Source organism: Thermobia domestica, chromosome 13 (genome assembly GCF_964235325.1).
Source record: "Thermobia domestica chromosome 13, izTheDome1.hap1.1, whole genome shotgun sequence".
Taxonomy (NCBI): Eukaryota; Metazoa; Arthropoda; class Insecta; order Zygentoma; family Lepismatidae; genus Thermobia; species Thermobia domestica.
This window is the reverse complement of record NC_137466.1, coordinates 17929968-17954144: the sequence shown is the minus strand read 5'-3', so window position 1 is coordinate 17954144 and position 24177 is coordinate 17929968. Positions and strand designations below refer to the sequence as shown.

At 34.4% G+C, this 24177-nt stretch overlaps 1 protein-coding gene across 9 annotated transcripts in view; it reads left to right on the top strand.

Moving 5' to 3' along the window:
* LOC145668033 (UPAR/Ly6 domain-containing protein qvr-like) overlaps nucleotides 1–24177 on the top strand; it is a 416709-nt gene that overhangs the window by 133248 nt on the left and 259284 nt on the right. For 4 of the 9 annotated variants that reach the window (XR_014127952.1, XR_014127953.1, XR_014127954.1 and 1 more), the window contains one exon: nucleotides 12594–12731. The exons of 3 other annotated variants lie outside the window; for them this stretch is intronic. Coding sequence is in view for 1 of the 6 variants with exons in the window: in XM_081735501.1 (XP_081591627.1) it covers nucleotides 12594–12744 (151 nt within the window). In the remaining 5 variants the exon portion in view is untranslated. Of the gene's footprint in view, nucleotides 1–12593; nucleotides 12745–24177 lie in introns of all 9 variants that reach the window. 2 more of the 9 variants (XR_014127948.1, XM_081735501.1) reach the window with 1 other exon arrangement.

Below are 24177 nucleotides of genomic sequence, written 5' to 3'. Positions count from 1 at the left end.
TCACTCCAGGAAGCTAGTGCGGAAGAACGTGATCATGTCATACCTACCATCCAAATTTTGTGTCCAGTATTTTAGAGTTTTGCAGGATTTTGGGGGGTACCTTTATCCAGTCCGATGAAGAAAGTATTTTCCTCAGACACGGTTGAAAGACTGTCTGATGACAAACAAACATCTGTTAGTCGTCAAAATACACCATTCTCCGGGCAAAGAATGGCAGAATAAGCGTGCTATTTTGAACTTGGGTGTCTGCTAGTGGACTTGGAAAAGCGATCGAGAATCTTGTCGTATGGATTATAGTGAATACATAGACTGTCTGGAGAGCTCTATGTTCTTCAGTCCTATGGGTAACATACCAGAAAAGTGAGATGCCAATTATTCATTTCGTGCAAGATAATAGAAATATCCATATGTCGAAAGCTACCAAATAATGGTTCTAAAATCATTCGGAGATATCAGTTCTTGAAATCATACGATCTCAATGCAATGAGCACATATGCTTTATCATGATCCGGAAATGGGACTCGAGAAATGAACAAACCATTCAATCACTTAGGGATCATATACTGGAAATTTGAAATAGCGTTCGAGGAAGACCAGATATTTTTATGCTCCTAGTTCGTTCAATGAACTGCCGCCTCAAGAGTATGATTAAAACCAAAAGTGGATGAATTTATTGTTCAATAAGAAACAAGTAAGCTTCGTTTCGTAGTTTTAGAACTACACACACTAACAAAATATGCGAATATACAAAGATCTATAACTTTCTGGTACAATAGAACCATAATGAGAGATGAAATATGTAAAGTTGTTAATTTCTACTGCTTCTGCTTTGAGTAAATGGTTAACAGTGGAGATGATTCTTATTATTTGGGCACAAAATCCATTCTTAAAAACTGTTTCTCGACATCTATTACCGGTTTTCCTAATGGAAATCAATATTGATGCCAGAAATGCAAGTAAACTTTTATCACTATCGATTTGAATAGAGTAATACGAGTGGAGATGTTATCTTTTTTGAGATTCTGAACCAATTTCAAAAAACCGCTTGACGCTATGTATTATCGTTTCTATTCCATTGTTAGCAACGTTCTACGAGGCTTCCGACACTTCGGAAATCTAAAAGGTAGGTAAAGGAAAGATACATTTCCATATTTTTCTAAAACTTCAAGAATATTCTTCTTTATTTCGCATTATCTACTTCTTTTACACTGAGAAAAATCCGTTCTCCGGACAGCGGTATATTGTACAAATATAAGAAATCCTTTCGGTTACTACAGAAATCAGTACGGGGCATACAATATCGGTATGCTACATAGGTACTGCCCTTAGATGTTACATCATGCAGTTGCAGGATGTCTAATATCTAACAGTCTTCCTTATATTACACACACACACACACACACACACATATATATATATATATATATATATATATATATATATATATATATATATATATATATATATATATATATATATATATATATATATATATGTGTGTGTGTGTGTGTGTGTGTGTGTGTTGCCTACTTCAGGTATATGTTATAGGCCTATACACGGATTTCTTTGTGAGATCCTGCACACCTATATTGTTTCATACGGAAAGTACGTACAGATGGAACACTTATACAGAAAGTATTATAAAACATACGTTTTCAGTTATACGTTTGCTGTACGTTAAGTCCAAAAACTACAGGATTTACATATGTAACATACGATTTTACGTACGCCACTTTCTCACTACAAATGTAACATACATTTTTTTCTCAGTGTATAAAAATGGGTTTATAATTAAGAGCCTATCCGGTTTGCCATAAGAACCAGACTGTCTCACATGATCAGGTCAAAAGTCACGTTGCGTGTTAAGTCGGGTCTGGAGATTCCAAATTCAGATGTAAAATATTTCAAGCATGTATCCTCCGCGTGGGACGCCCTGAGTAATTCGCTGAAGATGCATTTACTTTACCATTATTATTGATTTTACTCAAACAACTTGAATTTTGGAAACGTTTTATCTATATTTACCTTACGTGCAATACATCGTTTTTAAGTTCTTCATTATGTGTTTGGAATACGCTTGCAATTAGCCATCTTCTTATTATAGCTTTTGAGATATATGGACATCATTTTTCCATTGATTTTCCATTGACATTAATGTTTAGTGTTTTTTTTCTTTTTTACTATGTTGCATCCATTTTAGGACGATTTACTTTTTGAATATAGAATCTATATAATCTCTTCTGTATTTAAGCTGAATTTCAGTCATCTCCCTTTTTTGGTTTTTCAGTTAAGTTGAAGAATTATTTGTTTACATTGATTTTCCATTGACATTAATGTTTCGTGCTTTTTCACTACGTTTCATCCATTTTAGGACTATTTGCTTTTGGAACCTAGAATCTAGACGGTCTCTCATACATTTGAACTGAATTTTAGCCATCTTTCCCAAAGTCTGTTCACATAATTGCATCTGGATAAGTCCTTTGTAATATAAACTGTAATGTTGTTTATAATATAAATTTGATAGTGTTCAAATACTGCGTTTTAATTGTTTGACAATCGATGTTGGTTTTAAATTGCTACTTTAAAAATGCGTAACTTTTGACTTCAATACAAATTTTGAAATGGAATATAAAGAAGAATTACAAATATTTTTAAAACTACAAGTTAGTCAATGTAAATAACTACCGTATATCCCGTCAAATTTACTCCCTATTATTATTATTATTATTATTATTATTATTATTATTATTATTATTATTATTATTATTATTATTATTATTATTATTATTATTATTAAACCTCAGTATGATGGCTCTACGAATAGAATGCTAACTTGGCATAAACTAGGATTAAACCCGGGACCAGACGCATTTCTGCGAATTTGAAATAGAAGCAGAAGACAGCGCAGTTATAATTTCCAATTGCAAGATGTCAGAGATAGAACAGATGCTGTTTCGATATCAAAACTGTTTTCCGCTATCTCACAAAAATTTAATTTCTATTGTAACCTCCTACGTTTATGTTCAGAGTCTAAAAGTGGCGGCAAGTATGATAACGATTAAAATGCTGGAATGAAGAAAGTTTTAGGAAAAAGAACCAACGCAGATATTTTCTAAGTGTAACCCTGGTGAGAGAGGCACTAATTCTTTCATCTAGCACTCATATGAGAGCCTCAGAGGTTTATCATTCCTCTTTTAAGTGAGTAAGCACAGAAACATAAAGACAAAAGGTGGGTGATGATCACTTATAACCTTTATTGCCCAGTAGCATGAAGCTCCAAGGCTTATCTTCAAGCAGTCGGTCTTAAATCAGTGTTGAGGAAGGAGGAAATGCACCATGTCAGGTCCCCGTGTCTTCTCTTTTGACTAAAACTACTTTTGATAGGTTAGATCAGCATTATTCTACTCAATTCCTTATTCTTTTCCTCAGAGGAAATATAGCATAGGAAGAAACAACCTAGGCATAGAGCCTTGTCTCATCTCCGAAATAGGTGATTAACATATGATATTGGATCTGAAAATGTCTTAGATCAAGGTTCAAGAGCGTGATAACTCCACTTCCCTTGGGAACTTTTTCACTATATTAGAAATGTTTCTTAAGGTCTTAGCATCAAAACCAGTTGTTGGTCAACATATAAGTGTAACGCCTCGGTCCTGGGACCCTTAATCCTTTATCACCCATGTATATTTACAGACACCGATGGAATCTCTATAATGACCTTAATTCAGACCGTTAGAGGAGTACTGGAACAAGTTATACCTCGATCGATTTGTAAGGTTGTAGGCTTTCAGCGTACGTAATGAACGGGACATTTCCGTGTACGAAGGAAAACTAATTGAGGCATATTTAAGAAAACTTCCCTTAAAAACGTCTCTTCACTCGATTCTTTTAGTTATTACTTGGCAACACTGCAAACTAGGCAAACAATTAAATTAATTTATGTGTCTTATTTTATGTTCAACTTAATCTGAAACTTTCGTCTTCATCCATCAAATAGCAGCAGAGAAAATGTGTATTTCATAGTCTTCACATGGTTCATAATAATTGATTTTCATGGAAGTGCGAGTATGACTTTGTGTCAATGTTCCGTTTTATTTTTCTGTAGAAAACAATTTATATAAATTATTCTAGTTGATTTTCTCGTTCGTTATATTGTGACAGATTCCCAGTACCGAGAAATCTCCAAGGGAGGTTCTATGGTTTGTTGATGCATGGTATAATAGAAATTATTTTAAAACAATAATTTTACTGTTCATTTATGTACTTTACATTATATTACTAAAACGAATACAACTTCCAAACATGTCTGTTGGTATGTAAAGTTATTAAACAACTCTCGAAGTTACTTCGTAGGGTATGTATTATTATTAGATGTGCACACAGGTAATCGCACTTAATATAGTATGTAATATATTGTTTTTAATTTCCGTAATTTTAAACAATTTGTTATATTCTTTGTGATCTTGTCTGTCTGTAAGTTGATAATAGTAACACATTCGCCCGGAAATCCACGTGTTCTCAGTAGCAAGAATGCTACATTCCAAGAACTCAAACTTACCTCATCTCTCATGCAGTTTATATTTACCCTTTTAACTGGAAGTAATACGGAAATCCTCAGAGATGATCCTATCAAAATGGGAAGAACACAGATGAATATTTTAAGACTGATGGTTGGAGGTTATCACCGCGTTCGGCAACTCAATCATACATTGCTGTTTCTAATTCAAATATTTGTGAATATGAAGATCAGTGGCCGTACGGTTGAGCAGAGTTATTAATTCTATACTGCTTGTGTGAGATATCTTACTCTTATACCTAGGAGCATCTGTTTTGACATCAACCATGGTGCACCTGAAACAGCTGAGCAAACATCTTGCGTTAAAAAATTGGCGACACGGGTTTTCCGAAGACTTGGGCCTCTATTACTTGCAGCTAAAAGGATAGATGTAAACTAAAAAAGATGAGGTAAGTCTAAACTCGTGGAATTTGATAATTTTGCCGTAGGCAGCTACGAAAGATCTAACGCTTGTCGATGGTAATTAATAAAAGCTCGCAGTAACAATAAATCTGCTTCAGTAACCAAAACACCTACTGACATACCTGCACAGAGTGCGCCCTCAACGAGTTTATCTTTAGGTATGTTTCTTCCATGAATAATTTCAGCTCGACGATCTGGTACAAGTTGTGGTATCTCATTTCGGCTGCTGTGAGATCCACTTCTTGAATCTGTAACAGGAGTGATTCATCTTCCTATCGAATAGATGTTTCTTTAATGGCACGCTCAGCTGTTCTAGTGACACACATCACTAGCGTTTCCCATGAAACATACATTCCTTTCTTTCGTGATCTTATTTTAGCTCTATTTCTGGCAAAATTTGCACTACTCCTCGTTAAACAGGATGTCTGCTACATACTGTCGTATAGCAATACGCTCCAAATATGATGAATTATTCACTAAGAGTGTACAATTTTCCGCCACACATGATTCAGCAGACTGACTTAGCAATCGAGGTAATTTTGTGAAACTTTGGAAGTCTCAGCGATAGACCGTTATGTTTATCTCGTATTCTGTAGGAATTTGGATGCAAATTGATGTTAAGCGGTGCAGTTTTTCAGTGTCACTCTGTTGCCGCAGTTCTTTGACCTGAAAGTATTTATAGAAGCTTTTTTCGATGAACTTTGTCCTCATGTCAGTTTCGTTTTATGCTTAGTGTATTACACAGAATTCTCGATTTTTCACAACAACAATCCCTTTTCTTGTTGCAATTATCGTCTGTCTGACTGGCTTCTTTTTGTTTGCTATTCTTCTTCAGAAAAACTGAGAACACGTGGATTTCAGGGCGAATGTGTTACTATTATCAACTTATAGACAGAGAAGGTCACAAAGAATATAACAAATTATTTAATATTACGGCAATTAAAAAACTATATATTACATACTATTTTAAGTGCGATTACCTGTGTGCACATGTAATAAGAATACATGCCCTACAAAGTAACTTCGAGAGTTGTTTAATAACTTCACATACCAACTGACATGCTTGGAAGTTGTATTCATTCTAGACTACCAGAACAACAAGTATTCTCAAAAAGAATATAATGTAAAGTACATAAAAGAAGAGTAAAATTATTGTTTTAAAATAATCCCTATTATCCCATTGGTGAATAAGCCATAAAACCTTCGTGGGGAATTTCTCGGTACTGGGAATCTGTCATAATATAACGAATGAAAAATCAACTAGAATAATTTGTATAATTTGCTTTCTATAGAAAAATAAAACGGAACATTGACAGAAAGTCATACTAGTATTTCCATGAAAATCATTTACTATGAACTCTCTGAAGACTATAAAATATATTGAACCGTTGATTTGAGAAACTTCATAAGTCATGCAAACTATATTTTTCAGGAGAGACGAAAAACATTACACACAGAATTATATTTTATTAAACTGACTAAGCTCACGTCCGCACGTAACAGCCATGTAGGCCGACTGTCGCTGCTGTTGAAACAGCTGTTACATCGAGAAATAAATGTACAAAAAATATTCAATATATACTTGACTTAAGACTTTCTCAACCCAACACGAGGATCAGGAAAATATTAGCATAGGTTAGGGTAGAATACGTTGAGTTAGGTTCAAATTTTAGGCACATTATTGATATGAAAGGGAAATCTATGGTATGTTTCACAAGTATTGTACAAAAGACTACACGTACATGTACAAAATATTACATTCAAGCATCTCTATGGTATGCGTGCAATGTTGCAGATTAGTTATTACCTCGAAAACATACGCCTTCAGCCGTCTTCAACAAGAACAAGAAGATCAAAAAGACATGATAGCTTATAGTAATGTGGCCACCTTGCCTTGAAGTTGAGAATACTGGACGTTTCAACCATCTGCACAGTAATTTCTTTCCTAGCTCAAGCTCAAACGAATACGATCTAATGGTACGTAAAGTCGATCGTGACGTTGTAGGGTCTGTTTAATTATTCCGAAATCCCTATCTCTAGACATAAAGGAATATCCTCGAATGGGAAAATAATGATGAATTTCGTGAAAATGTTTATTCGAAACTAGAGATAAACACATTCTACTGTGAGTATGGTTGCGGTTTTGTCCACCACGTGCATCACTAAACAAGTGGAGCTCGGTAACTGTCTGTGGTATCTTGTTCTGAATGAACTCGGTGATGAAAGTGCATATTTCGTATATATTTCGTATGACGATTTCTTCCTATGCCTTGGTGATAGAGATAAATCTTGGAAGAATTATCTCGTAAATTACGAATATAGAAAATATTCACCTCTGCCGCCAATAAAACATGTCCTGTACAGGAATTTTTGGTAGGTTGATTACCTGCATAAAGTCAACATGTTGGTACGTTCTCATGGTTCCGATATCTGCCCTTGATTTCAGCCGTATCAATTTTATTCCTAATGGATTGGTCTGGGCCAGCCGTTGAGTTGAGAAATATCATAAGTCAATGACTTGTGACGTTTCTCAACTCACGAAGAATTGTTGCAAGTCGATATTGCATGAACTACTAGCGCGACTTCTCTCACTTCACAACCCAACGGTGTAGCTATCCATCAAGAATCAGAGCTGCATGTAAACTCATTTTCGGCCAATGGGTGACTTATGACCTTTCTCAGATCAAGGACAGATGTCGGATTCATATTTCCTCTGCTGCTATTTGATGGATGAAGACGAAAGTTTCAGTTTAAGTTGAACATAAAATAGGACACAAATACATTTTGTTATTCATGTAGTTTGCAGTGTTGCTACGCATTAACTGTACATTGATACAAAGTCATACTCGTACTTCCATGAAAATCAATTATTATGAACCCTGTGAAGACTATAAAATACATATTTCCTCTGCTGCTATTTGAAGGATCAAGACGAAATTTTCAGTTTAAGTTGAACATAAAACAGAACAAATAAATTCATTTTATTATTTACCTAGTTTGCAGTGTTGCCACGTAATAATTAAAACAATAACGAGGAGGGAGTTTTTTTTTAAGGGAAATTGCCTTAAATATCCCTCAATTCCTTTGTTAGCAAAAAGTCTCGTTCATTACGTGAACTGAAAGCCTACACTCTTACAAATCGATTGAGGTATAACCACAACGGTCTGATCTACGGTCATTTAAAGAAATCCCAAAGGTGTCTGTAAATATACACAGTGCTAAAGGTTTAATGGCTCCAGAACCCAGGTGTTACACTTATATGTTGACCAACACTATTTTTTGATTCTAAGGACACTAAAGAACATTACTAATATAGTGACAAAAGTTCCCAAGGGGAGGGGAGTTATCACCCTTAACCCTTGGTCTATCTGTTTTTACCCCAGTATGGCATCCCAGAAATGGATTGATTCTGCCGAGCCCACCGGAGAAAAAGAGAATTGTACCGTCTTTCAATCTGTTAGTTAATACTTGCCATTGGGTCCGGTAGCTTACTTGGTACCTCAGCACGTAAGATTAAATGTATCTTGAGGTAGGGCTTGCGATTGATAAATCCCTTCTGAAATTCGAAGTGTTACCAGAAATTGGTTGGCCTCTGATGAGTTGTGGTCATAAATGAGATTCAGTACTGGCAGAGTTTTGACACGAAAAGGGTGAGGTGAGCCAGCCTTAACACTCTCTAAAAAGACGTTGCAGACCCTGGTAGACTTTTCCGTAGAGAAGTTCAATCATCAGTAAACTGGGATGTAGGCTTCGGTCTACATGGAAATGGAATTATCTCATTACCCTATGGATTTTCGTTTTGCTTTGCACACATCACTTTTAAACGTCCAACTACCAGAAATCTGAGCAAACGCAAGTCAGTTTAAGAAACTCAGGTACCAACCTTTTGCATGAAGGCGTTTGTTTCACCGTGACTGGTGAAATAAGTGGAGTTAGCCACTATTTCAAAACATATACTGAATTTGGGGCGCATCTTTCCGTTTTTATTCGCAACTAACAGCTACTTTTTTTTTTAAATTGCTTTTCCGATATTTTATATACTATAAAGGAAGACAAATTTACGGTGTTCTTCCGACTTCTTAGAAGGCAACTTTACCAATGAATTAACTTTAATGGTATTTTAGCATTTGTTGGAAACATATGGAATGGTATGAACAATGTACATGTTTAACTTATTTTGTGTTTAAACTGTCATTAAACTCTTTAGTTTAATATTATATAACTCCTAAATAGAAATATCATATATAAACATACTGAATGTGCTCTTAATACTAATATTCTTTTGCTGTTGGTACATGTTGATTTGTGTTTTGTGTGTTAAACTTTAGAAAAAGTGTAACAACATTGAACATGAGGAAAAATATTACATTTTACCGTCGATCTAGTGATACCACAAAATATTTCTTCTTATTTTATAATTTTTTTCGTACTTATCCTATGCCTTTCCAAAGTCACATTTTAATGTGACAATCTCAAATCGCATATAGAGCCAACATCTGGAGTTGAATTATTTAGAAGTATAAAGGTTTGACTTGGACCGATTCACTACTTCATAGTTGATCTGAATAAAACTCTGGTGCATGAGAAAGCAACGAGTGCAGTGATGTTATATGGGTCCTGTACATATTAATGAACTTCGGGCGTGTGAACAACGCCTGCATCTCTGTTTCACTAGATACCATTTCATGTAATGCAAATAGAAAAACATTCATGTCAGAGATGCCCATATCATTTACAAATACTTAAACAGCAACATATGACATAAAATTTGAATATTTTTTCATATTGTATGCTAAACCCATACCTGCGAATATTAAAGTCATTTAAAAATATATATATATATATATTCTATTGAAACTATTTCCTAGTACCAACTCTTTGCTCTGTTGCGTATACTCTTGCTTAATACATGTTTCTATTTACAGTAATATTTAGTAGGTTGATTTGCTATAAGTTAGTTTGATGTTAAGCGACACTTTCATATCAACGAGGTTATATGAAGCATGAACTTAGAGCTTAATACCGTATCTGAATCACCTAACCTCCCATCGAGAGTCGAATCCGGGTCTCCCATGCCGAAGTTACATATACTAACCATAAGGGCGGAGCTCGATTTAACGTAAGCTCAAACACATATTACAAATACAAAATAAAGTAGTTAATATGTACTGATCAAAATAGTTACATATTGTTACTATATTTATCAAAATTCATTCAATCAAACTCATATAATGAGAACTTTTGAAGGTGTTTGGTAGCTGTCCTTCCATTAAATTATTTAACAATAAATAAGATGCATAATTATTTAATATTTATTTCAATAAGTACATTAAAATTATCACTTGTCTGTTTATTTTACTGTTATGTTTATCTGTTTTTGTGTATATTGTAAATGGGTATATTTACATGTAGTATTCATCTCTAAATAAATAAATAAACATACTGCTTGCCATTAAAACTACAACACTAGAAAAAGGAATAACTAACAACTACCAGTTTGGAAGATACACAGCTTGTGCTGTAAAAGTAAAATGGTTGCGGAAAATATCGTTTGAAGCTACCATGAACGACACCCTACCAAAGTTTATTTGCTATAGCTCTTTGGAGGGCGATCATGAACTAGACGTGCTCATAGCCGAAAAATCAATGTAATTTTTGATTAAGGAAGCAATATAATATTATGTCGATCATGGAAAAGACACAAGTGGTTGTGCGTTGTCTGTTTGAAATGAACTCGTTCAAGAGCTGCAAGTATGAAACAGCAGTAGTCTACAACACATCAGAGATACGGTAGCTGACTAATATTCGATAATACAAATTACGTAGACGCCAGTGATTTAGATAATGTCAAACCATACTCAAAGACACAGAACACTGTACACATTATCATCATCATAAGTATTCTGCCATTATTGACAGGTTATTATATACAGTACTCTTGGATTATTGTACAAGTTCGTCATGCAGTGCCGTAGTCCGTAATTATCGAACACAAACGATATCTATCCTCTTGATCAACTTGACGGGGGTTTTTGATAATTGATTTTATGTGATTTTCCCTCGACCACGGATTTCATATTATTATAACTGGCTGCATTTTGTCTGTTCCGAGTACCAATTTCGCAAAATGGTAGTTCAAATTTATGGCTCACAGTTTTTCTTTTAATTCTGGTATCACGCGGCGTGGGCTATTGTCCGTGACCGGAATGAAACTCCGACGATAGTCATCTCAGTTTCCTCCAGTGCTTTACATATTTTGTAAACGTGGGATCATTCAAATGATACCTTTCTGTGTTACAATTATAATTCTCAATAGTGTTAAGTAGGCCCGAGAAAGAAAGACACAGGTGGGTTTCCAAACACACAACGAGTGTTAGGCTTTTCTCTTTTGAGTATATATTTCGATGTTTTGAAGATATCTCTTTCAGTCACTGTCTGATGAAGATAACGTTAAGTTGTCGAAACTGAATACTTTATTTTAGTTTTAATAAATAAGTGGACAAAAAAGTGTTAGTTATTCCTGTAGTAAGTTCCAGAGTCGTGATAGATAAGAGTTTCAATAGTGTGTTTAATATGAATGAGGAATATTTCAATTTCTTTATATAATCTGTTTTCAAGGAAGTTTTATGATCATATAGTATTTTTTAAACATTAAATATTATAGAGCTACATATTCTTCAGGTCTTTTAATGGCACATATGATCAATGTAAAATCATACCTTTCATTTCATACTTGAATCAGAAAACTTAAGTATGATTTGAATGTTTTGAACACGCATGATAGAATACGAATTTATGTGTATTTTATGTTATTCCAGGTAATAAAGAAAATTATCAAAATGATAGTTTTATGATATGTTACCGAGAACTTTACTGTATAGTTTTAAGTATTATTTGAGTTAGGAATTATTAATGGTTAAAGCTTCAGTATATAAAGGCACTTAACCTTATTTCTGTATGAGGTTGGCAAAACATGATATGTATATTTTTACAAGAGACAAATAACAAACTTTTGAATTAAATTAAAAATATTTTCGTTTCATATATATATGTTACTAGTAGAGAATTTTTAATTAAGCCATTATAAACTTTTGTCAGCACATAGATTTCTGTGTGACCAACTACCGGAGCAAAAATCAGAAAATGACCAATATCATTTGCGCATTACTGTAGAGAGATTTTTTCTCTAACTTGTAATATAGAGTAAAGAACTTAATTTATTTTACTCTAGACTATAAATATTTGCGATTATCTCTAAACTTAATTTTAAAAAATAAACTCCAGGTAGTATCTCAAAAGTAAATTTAAGGTAATGTTTTATTCTTTTTTTTAAAATTCATACCACAATTATTGAAGTCAATTCATGTTTGTTCAGTGTCTTCAAAGAATGCTTGCGTTGATAATTTCTTCCTCTCTCTTGTTCTTTACTTTGTATACAGTGCTGTTATCTGTATACAGCATGGATAACTGTTACTCTAATTCTATACTTTAGATTTTATATTCTGTGATTTTTACGCTACATATATATGTACATATCTGATGATAGATGTTGTGGTATGTGCACCAGCTTTTTTCCATGTGCTCAATGTGTTTTGATGTTTGTGTACCTATATAGGACGGGACATCCAAGGGGCCAAATCAGGGAGACTTGGAGCCGAGGGCCCTTCGAGGGACTGTGTCCCTTCCATCTGCACCACAAATTGTCTGTGTTCGTTGTTGTGAGCAACAATGCGCTGGATATTTTCCGTACCAGGTCAGTGAGCTTGGTAAGCAATACGCTGCGTCCCCGCCCAGCCCCATAAGAATCTATCCTGTATCCGCCGCAGCATTACATGCAACACCTGTCTCTGATACATCTGCTGAATCATCATATCTACCCCAAATATTAGAATGAGCAAAGGAGCTAAATAGTAGCTTCTTTCACCTTAAGACCAGTGTGAATATCACTGCATGACCTGATTGTTGCTTGTTTAGGGTTTGTACATATTGTATAGAGTATGTGTGTTGTTTCTTCTTTCTGCATGTGATAGCTTGACCCTCATCTTCCCTCTTACATGTGCAGAATCTATAGATATAGTCGTCACCTTTCTGATCTCTGAGTTTGTGTGCGTGTGTGGATCCATTAGCACTCTTTACAGAAAGATTACTTTCCAGGCTGTTATTGAATGATTTATTTATCTGTGTATATTTCTTTTATAAAAATAACAACGGAAGCTAATCTCCAAGAAAGTTGGTAAGTTTGAAATTCATATTACATTCTGTACAAATTATTTATTACAATATATAATGTTATCAAATAGTTTTGAACACTTTATTGATCAGTAAACACAGTCAAATCATTATTATCGGTAATAAGAAATAATAGTAGTTTATCTTAAGACTTTTCTTTACTTAACTTTAAAAAAAAAACGAAAATAGTGAACGATACAGAAGCAACTAATATTATCAATTTTAAAAGTAAACGAGTCTAAAAAATACTATTAAACAGGCTAATGTTGTCAGTGAAGAAGCGAAGTGACATAACGCAAAAAGGACGATTTTAAGTTATCACCAACTCTATCAACCATATTAATTTCATAGCTGAATTCCTTATATTAACGGAGATATGAACTTTCTGAAAATAGCATATGCTAAAATTATGCGGCTTTTAAAAAATATTTCGAAGAGGCGTCACTACAATAAAACTATTCACTTCATTATCAATTCTTCTGTGACTTCTATTTTTTAATAAAAAATGAACCTGGCTAAATTACTATCTAGAAATAAAATAAACTAAGAACGAACACTTATAATTTCTTTACTACGACTGTCTAAAAAGCGCAAAGGCTTATATGAATCGCTGATTTGAGAAACGTCATAAGTCAGCATATGCCGAAAATGAGTTTCCATGCAGCTTTCATTCTTGAAGGGTAGCTACAACGTTGGGTTGTAATATGTCAGAAGTCACGCTAACAGTTTGTGCAATATCGAGCTGCCACAAGTTTCCCTGAGTTCAAAAACGTCACAAATCATTGACTTACGGCATTATTGACATTATTGACTTATGACGTTTCTCAAATCAGCGATTCATATGGAAAGTTGACTGAACAGTGATACAGAATCTGATTATTGTTAAGGAACAATCAGACAAAATGTAGAAAGCCACTGAGACGAATTTTATAGAAGTATCACACTAACAAAGTAAAATAACATTAACCAAACACCTTAGGTACCTTAACTCGCAGTTCCCGAGGATCTCACCACATAAATATTCAAACTTGATCAGTTTATGTCAAAGAAATGCCTATATTCTGAGCTTGTAAACTTTTACAAAAGCATTCCACATCAAAGGATAAAACAGTAAAGTCTTTGCAAAAGATCTTGTACAGTTCGAGGAATTATAACCCTCTATCTTAAAGAACTTATTACATGCTATTACCTAAAGTTAATTTATGCTTTCATTACACTAATCTATAGCATTTACTAATACTTCGATCAGTAATAATATGATTAAAATATAATGATTAATCATTTTTATTAATATTAATTATATGAATAAAATAATTCGGAACGTAATGATGATGTTCTCATTGCTTATTTGCATTGCAGGTGGTAGCCCAATTGCCATATAGTGATTAGTCTGTTTACAAATAAATGCCGCCTTACAGTAGAGTTTTAGCGTTGAATAAAAATTTATTGAAGTGGAGTGGAATGCATTATTGAAGTGGAGTGGAATGCAATGTCCTGCGCTAGCAAAAATGAATCTATCTATTTTGTTGTAAATATATATCTGGTGAACTTATATTAAGAATGGAAAATACAGTCTTACACATTCAGTTGAAAAGGCTTATTAGTTATACTTGGCTATAGATCTGGTGACCAGGATAAGTCCTGGGCAACATACATGTGCTGCATTACATGTTCCAGAAATTCAAGAAACTGGCTACAAAGGAAAAGTAGTGCTATAAAATTCGCTATTTCTATTATTTTGCGCAAATGTATCATATAAGAGATTTGAAGGTCGTTTTCTCTAAGTAACCATTAATATCAGCTAATGACCAGTTCCAAACAATAAACATCTTCCAGTATCTAAAGCTAAAGACAACATTACATCATTACTTCAGAAGATACTCCAGTCGTCTCAAGCAACAGGGAAGAGGTAGACTTTCAGACATGAAATCAAACATACCTTATTTAATTACACAATCTTAGCGGTTGTAGAAGTTTAACGGAAGTTAAATCTTCTAAAATTGAACCGGAATTTTTACTTTTCGGTTTCAAACTTGGAATATCTTAGCTGTTTATGATAAAATGAGTTTGTTTAGAAATGGTAGTCATCTAGCGGAGGTTTAGTTTATTGTAAGATAGGAATGTAAATGATTTGTTTTAATTTTTGGGATATAAATATAACCCCGACGAGGGCCTCGGTGGCTCAGTTGTAGAGCGTTCACCTCTGGTGCATGGGGTCCTAGTTCGAACCCAGCTCACGCAAAGTGAGCTTCGTGGTGGACAAACACCGCATGCGTGGGTTTCCTCGGAGTTCTCCTGTTTCCTCCCACTTTCTTCAGTCCACCTTATCATTCATTTGTCATCATTACCGCCTGGTTTAGCCTAGCCGGTATAACCATGGGACGTAAAACTTAAAGATTTCATTTCATTTTTTATAACCCCAGCGACTATGTTTATTGATAACTCGAAACTGTAAGTGCAGTGTTTCCTCATATTACCAATGTTTCTCGATTTGCCCCTCGATCATATAGTGTTCATATACAGGAAACGTATGAAATTACGAGTGTGGTATTGAATAGGTCGAGTACAATAAATTCAAATGAAGCGTGTGAGAGTACTTGAAATTTATTGGCATTTTCACAGGAATAAAACATGATACAATAAGTTCATTGTTATTGCGTGGGAGTGGACAAAGCACATCACTACGTCCGTGAATACTGCCATCGAACACATTATTTCATTATTGGCAACAAGAATATAATATCCTGTAAACAAAGTGTGAATCCTCAAGATCAAGCTACCTTTGCCACCTTTGCAGAGATTGCAGTTTAGTTTGAAAATATTTGTTAAAGTAGATTTACTAAATAGAGCAGATATAGCTTTTACGTACCTCAAGATGAAATTCCTAAATTTAAGTGAAGAAAGAATTAAAGAATTTGGTCCACAGATTAAAGCAATCTTCCAGAGCCTTTGAGACTAAACTCTGAAATTCTCTAATATTTAAATCAGCATGCTTAGGTTTTCTTCAATGTGTAAAAAGTGAAAATCATGAGGCCATTGTTAGTTTTCAACTCACGGTATGTAACGTGTCAATAAAATTACATTTTTGCATTCATATCTGGACTTCTTTCCTCAGAACCTTGGTGCATAAGTGATGAGCATACAAAACGGTTTCATCAGGACATTCATGTTTGAGAAGCGTTACAATCAAAAGATTGGAGGGACTCTTGGTGTATATCAGAACAACTCCAAAGAATATTTACAGGCATAAACGATTTAAGCAAATGTTTTGAAGTTTTATATCTGCAAAATTGAATATTGGTATCATATATTTTACGAGGTTGCATTAGATACGAAATATATGTTAACATGTGCCTTAAGTATAAAATATAATGGTATGTCCAACAAAAACAAGACGTGATAAAACATTTCAGTTTCACCAATGGATTCAGCATCTCTTTATTTAATTAAAATATTATATAGGACTAGCTGAACCTGCGCTCTCTACACAGCGCATCATTCGCATATGAGCATAAATCTCCTTTTCATTCCTCACAACATATGCACAGACACAAGTGAAAGACGTCTTGATTTTAAAAAAAAAAATCGGCAAGGGGTATCTAAAGGGGAGTTTTTTTCGATTATTTTTTCTCAATATCTCGCACCGTTTGCAAGATTTGAGCCTACTTCTGGTTGGAGTTTCTAATTCATTTATGACCAGTGTTTTCTTTCTCCTTGCATGCAGTATGTAATAAGCAAATACACTATATATACATTTAATTATAATGTCAGTTATATATGATGTTCATTGGGCAAAAAACTCAAAAAATATAGATTTATCTTATACTCAAGAAATGGTTATTCTTCCTTTTTCATTATTATTTGGCCATGAAACAAACGCCTGAGATATATACAACCCCAATATACAACAGTGTTTTGTTAGAATGTATAACTCATAGGATATGATGATTTAGTTTTTTTTAATTTCAACGCTTCCAGTGTACCCTAATAAAATGCAATAAAGAAATAATGGCCATGTTTTTGTAAAAAATATTCAATTAGAACTGGAAAATCTACGCAAAATTTCCAATCGATCAGTGAAAACGTCATCTTTCTAGAGCCTGTAGTTTCCGAGATCTCATTGTCGAAAGGATTGATCACAAACATATAAACGTCCTCAACATATAGTTCTCGGAACTCCATCTTTTAGAACTCGGAAGATGGAAGCACAATTCACATGCATTGGTTTTAGAGAAGGCTTATTAAAACGCAAAGGCTTTGAACAATAATTTTATATCATAAACGTTATGAAAAAGATATAGTTAACTAATTTAGACTATTTAAAGTACAAATACTTAAAATGTTTGTCTCTGTTAAACGTGAAATCACACATAACCATAATGAGAGATTTGAAAGCTAAAGTTATAGGTTGGAGCTCAGGCGCTTTTAATTGCTATTGTAGCATTTTAATAGATAGATAACGGAATATGCCTTATTGTTGTCATAGGAAAGATATATAAGACGATCAAGAATTTACTCCCTTTAAACATCCTGAATAACTTTATTGATTACTGTTAGAATTTTTGAACAATCTTTGATAAACAGACATAATAGAAGTGTAGCGTAGATATTGGTGAATGTTTAAATTGACATAGAAACCACCATTATCCATCTCATTCTGTAATCATCTGAAAGCATTCTCAGCTTACTTCTGCAGGAACACAGATAATATATTAGTCATAACATACCGAACCTCATCGTCCAATTTATTGTGATAATCTTGTAAATTGCCATGACGAATCACATCGTAACATGTTACAGATATTGTATTGTATTTAGTGAGAGTAGGATTATCTTGTATACTTGAAAAAGAATACACAATAACACACTAAGCAAGGCTATGTGATAATATGTTTTTAAAAGAAGCACTATCACGTAACAGTTTCAACACAATAACTGTGTCTTCATCAGACTTCCACTCCTTTCCCCACAAAAGAAGGAGTGGAAGTCTGACGAAGACACAGCCTTGCTCAGTGTGTAATTGTGTATTAGTACAGAATGGAAACAAGACCTGATAAAATAGTTATTGAAAAAGAATCTGTTATATGAAGCGACCTTCATAACTTCAAATTATGATGTTAACAATTGAAAACAGTATAAATCTAACAGTAACCATACCAACCACACTATGTCTTTCGGCCATACCTCTAGTACGATAATTCCTGGCATAATAACTAACTAACTCTATGGCCTATGGAACCCGGAGTTCAATGCTGCGTTCACAAAAGCTCTCCACTGACTTCTATCCTTAGACAACTGGATACAGTTTCTACTTTGTATTCATATTTCTGCGAGATCTATCTTAATATTGTCCTCCCACCTGCGCCTAGGTCTTTCTAACGGTCGTTTTCCGATTGCTTTTCAGTTAAAACTTTCAAAGCGTTCCTACTTTCCGGAAGCGAATAGAAGATATCCTGGCTACATTATCTGCTCATCTGAGCCTCCTAGATTTGATGGCCCTAAAAATGTTTGGTAAACAATATAAATTATACAGTTCTTCGTTATGAAGTTTCCGCCATTCCCCATTCCCGTTTCTCTTGGGTCCGAATATTCGTTTTAGAATTTTGTTCTCAAATACTTTCAGTCTATATTCTTTTCTCAGAATAAATGACCGTGTTTCGTAACCATACAAAACAACACGCATGGTTATCGTTTTATATATTTTAAGCTTCAAATTCCTCTACAGAATTCACGACGCAAGAGATTTTGAACTGAATAATAACTCGAATTCTCTGCTTTTAGTCGACATTTAATTTCTTCGTGAATATGGTTTTCGTCTGTTAATATTGATTCTATATATTTGAAAGTATCCACTTTAATAAAAGTATTATTCGATATTTTAACGCATCCATAACTTGCCGTGTTACGATCCCGACGGACTTCCATGTTTTCTCTGCATTTACTTCTAAACGCATGTCCCTGCAAGGGTTTAATAAGATCTCTGCATTTCTTTCTATTGTTCTATCATTTCTATTAAATTTACACCATCAGCATACGCCATAACCTGGTGAACAACATTCAACTCTAAGCCTTGGTTGCTATCTTTGATTTTCCTTATAGCGCATTCTAGGACAAAGTTGAATAATAATGGCGACAACGCATCTCCTTGTTTCAGGCCATTTTCGACGTGAAAGCTCGTGAAAAAAAAAACTATCCAGACTTTACTTTGGAATTCATTTAAGCATATCTCAATTGATCTAATTAGCTTTTCGGTATTCCAAATTCTGTAAGAATGTTGTACAATGTTTCTCTCCCAACCGAGTAGTAAGCCTTTTTAAAATCAATAAATAGTTGATATACCGCAGTATTGTATTCCCATTTCTTTTCATGTATTTGTCGAATGGTAAATGTTGGATCAATAGTTGATCGATTTCGTCTAAATCCACACTAATAATCAATAATTTCATCTGCGCATGAGGTCAATCTTGCTAATAGAATGTTTGACAGGATTTCAAAGGATGTTGACAGAAAATAAATGCCTCGATAATTATTACAGTCAGTTTTGTCGCCTTTCTTGTGAATTTAAACAATGATTGATTATTTCCACTCTTGTGGCAATTCTTCTTTGTTCCAGATAAGAAGAAGGAATTTGTATATCTTGTTCCACAATTTTTCGCCTCCAGCTAAAATTAATTTAGCCGGAATTCCGACTACACACGGAGATTTGTGTTTCTGTAATTTCTTTATAGCGACTTCTACTTAATTCCTTTATATCTGGCAGGATTGGATTATTATTATATTTAAACATGAAACTAATGTTTTCCAAAGAAATTCGGATCATGTCCCGGATTAGATTATTTCATGCGTGATTTGGTAGGTTGATTTCGTGGAATTTCGGTTAAACATTTCCCTTGGAATTTGCACATGTTTCATTCGACCTGGAGATCAAACGAGACCAGTTCTTTAATATATCTCAGGCTCATAATTTTATTCATAAGTTTCAGTTCATTTTAGTTTCAGTTTTCGATCTTGACATTCACTGCAGCAGAAAGTCCGCAAATACATCACAACTATCTCTGCAATCTCTGCACATATAATATCGAACGTTCGGTACCTAACATTAACCATTGTTCAACCAGTCTATTAATATTCAATTAATATATTTTATGTCCTACATATTTTGTTTGTAAAATAATAGAGACAACGAATTAATTTGTTGATGGGAGTTTCAACTATTTCTTCAACACGTAAACTATATGACGTTTCCAGCAATATAAGGTCAACAAGCAGCATAGCGTGAAAGTAAACTTAATCTTTATTATAAAAGGGAAAAAATCTCAGTCTGTGAGTAAAGCTCATTGCTAATAGCTACAGTGACTTTTATTTGTAAAATATAGCAATGATGCTGAACATGAACATACTTTACTGTTTATTATTAAGACATGGAATGTATTAAATATAAATAAGGTTGCAGTTACTTACATAAAATCCACAAGCATCTACTTCATGTCAAGCACAATATAATTCATTAACTAAGTAGCATCAACACAGTATATAAACTACAGACAGTTGTTACCGTTTACCTTTAGGACAATGCAGTGTAGTATTTAACAAGTTTTACCGATAATCCACAGAAATCATACTAATATTAATGCTCATTATTAAATGAAATTAAGGTTGTAATTACTTGTAATTTGCACTTGTGAAAATTTGCAAGTACTTCTTCCGTGTCAAGCGCAATATAATTTGGTAACTAAGCAATATGAACACAGTACATAAAGAGCAGGCAGTTGTTACCGTTTACCGTACAACATTCAACAAACTTTACCGTCAACTCACATGAAGCTTACTACCAAGGTTGCCAGAGGAAATTAAGGAAGATTTTACAATTTACATGATAGTCAGAATTTATATATGACAAACACATACACGTGGCTTCAAATAAATGTAGAATAATTTTAATTGGGAACTAGGGCAGTTTCAATAAAACTACTGTAACATAAATAAGTATATTACAACTCCTTATGGGAACTCATGATATTCGGATCCCAGTTAATGTTCTAGGTCTCCTCGGGGCTGAAAGGGGTACCGAACTCAAACACAACCAACCATGTTACACAAGCTTTTGTTTCTTTTTAGTTATATTTTAATGAAACTTTTCTATCTCTCAACAATTTCATGTTCTCTTTTATCTGTTGGAAAATCCTTGCACAACATATACAGATTCAGTCACTTCAAATTTTACTTTTCTTACACCACAGTAGCTTTTATTCCTGACATCAGTAATGTATCACGATCAATTGAAACTGCAATGTGATTGAGGCATGCTGACAGACGCATCTGCTAAGGTGCTAAAAACAAATATTTTTTGAAAGTAAAATTTCACACTGTTTAGATATAAACTATAAGAAACGCAAACTGTTTCACTTTGTCGATAAATACATCATTTTATTGCATTGTTAACAGCGCGTTTGAAACCAGTTATTCAAATAAATTATTTTCGCATTAACTTAGAAAAATATTTTAAAGTGTTCGTGATTATAATTTGTTTTATTTATTAAAAACGGGCGAAATCGTTTTACGAGGAAAACAAAATCGTATAACGTAAAACTTACGGGAATATGTAAGATTTGGGAACGATATATACTATAATTGACAGCCAGCAACCATATTTAAGTTTGAAAATTAATTTGGTATTCACGAGTTAGTTGACGAGTAAATGAGTGTGCATCGTACACCTATAAGCGGTCAGACATATCGTGATCTGAACTCGAACTTTGCATCCTGGAATCATTACGATTATCAGATAAGAGACGAATAGACGAACATCATTAAATTCATTTGATACAAATTATCTTCATTATATTTGTTGAATAAAACATTACCGCTACTCCAGACACGTTTCTATTCACCATTAGCTCTGAAGATACCCATTTTTGTGTGTTTTAAGTGTTCTATTACGCACAAATGGGATTTTAAGCACCTCAGAGAGAAAAGATCGGATGAACAAATACCGAGGAAAATGCTGTTCCAAAGGTCAGAAGCGACGCACAGCACACAACAGGTGGCTTATTCTATGGGAATTGTAGGCAACAAAGCTTTTATTATTCTCGTTTTAATTTCCTATATTCCCACGTGATATGGTAGATAAAACAGTTAATACAACCAGAAACAAAATGCCATCGAGAATGAGATATATGGGCAGTTGCTATTTACTACTAGGTTAATTTTTATGCAATTCAACAACCAAAATGCCTTTCAGATAAATATCAAATTAATAACTGATACAAAAACTCGAGGTACGGTCAACAATATTAATGCATCATATTAGTTATAATAATGCGTACGCTAGACTAGAAGTCCTGGCCACTTGTGTAGTAGCTAGCAAGAGCACCTTTGGTAAAATTTAGGGATTTGAGGCACCTTAATTACAGACTATGTGGGTTGTGGTTTAGGCAATAAGAAGAAAATATATTATTTACTTTATTTTCGTTTATCTCATATCTTTTTAAAACAATTTCCTTGGTCGTAAGTACAGTAATGTAGGGGAATGGCGCGCACTCAGAATGACACAAAGTTGTGAAACTATTTTTTAACGAATGAAGCTCAAAATTTTATTACATATTTTGTGGTTCCTTCTGCTTGTACGAAGAGTGAATAAAATTTTGTGACAATATTATATCACATTATTATATATATGTGATAAGTAGGTTTCAAATTCAATTTGTTAAAACAAACACTTATTTTTACAACTAGAAATTAATTAAGACTACAATAGGGAAATAATACATTCTGAAAGTTCACCACATCGAGAAAATTATTTATACGTAATCAAATTATTATAGTATGCATATATAAGTTTCTTAGATTAAAGTATAATTTTCTATATGTAAGAGACGTGAAAGAAAATACGTGTATATGTAATAATCAGGCGATTCACTACGATTCACAAGTTTATTTCATATAGAAATCACAAGTTTAACATTTTGGCGAATCCCAATCATTGCACTTTTGCATTTATATATGCAGGCGCGGATCCAAGGGGCTATAGGGGCTATAGCCTTCCCCTTGACGCTCAGGTATACACTGAATAAAATGAGCTTCAATCCTGCTTTACACTGAATAAAGCTGCAAACTATGGTTTAGCCCCTCTCTTGATCATATCCTAGATCCGCCACTATATATATATACAATACTGATCACCAGTTGAATTAGAGACAGCACGACAGTTGCAGAAACCACCCTGAAGAATCTCCACCAATACATGTGAATGAAATGCATCGCGCCTGTACTACTGTCTTGTGCTTGCTCTCTCGGTATCCGTGTCAGTCCAGTGTGTGATGAGCAAAACGAAGGACTTGAGTGCATTTAACCATGGTCAAATCGTAGGGGCCAGACGACTGGGTGACTCGATTTCGGAAGTGACTGCGGCACTCAATTTTTCAAAGGCAGCTGTGTAAAGGGTGTATCCTGAGTATAGTACCTAGCTTCCGGTAAAACCCCAGCAACACGGCCAAACTGCCGTGGTCAGGGGCGTGCCGACGACAGGATTGGCGCCAACTGCCCCCATCGTAACAGAGGATAGACGGGTCACAGTGCGTCAAATCGCGGAGAGGTTCGATGCAGGACAACAACGCCGTGTTAGCCACCTCACAATCCACAACCACCTACTTGCCATGGGATAGAGAATCGATTGTTTCACGCAAGCACGTCTTCTAACCGCAGAACACAAGGAACAACGTCTAGCAAAGGAACAACGCCACTGGACCGTGGAAATATGATAAAAAGATTGCCTGGACATATGAGTCATACTTAATATTGGTACCTGCCGATAGACGGGTATAGGGGCGTCGCCAACCGCACAAGGCAATGGATCCATCGTGGCAGCAGGGAACCGTGCAGCCTGGTGGTGGTGGTACTCTCATCTGGGGCATGTTTACATGGATTGAAATGGGTTCCCTAACACTTGTGACACAGTTTATCACAGGTGA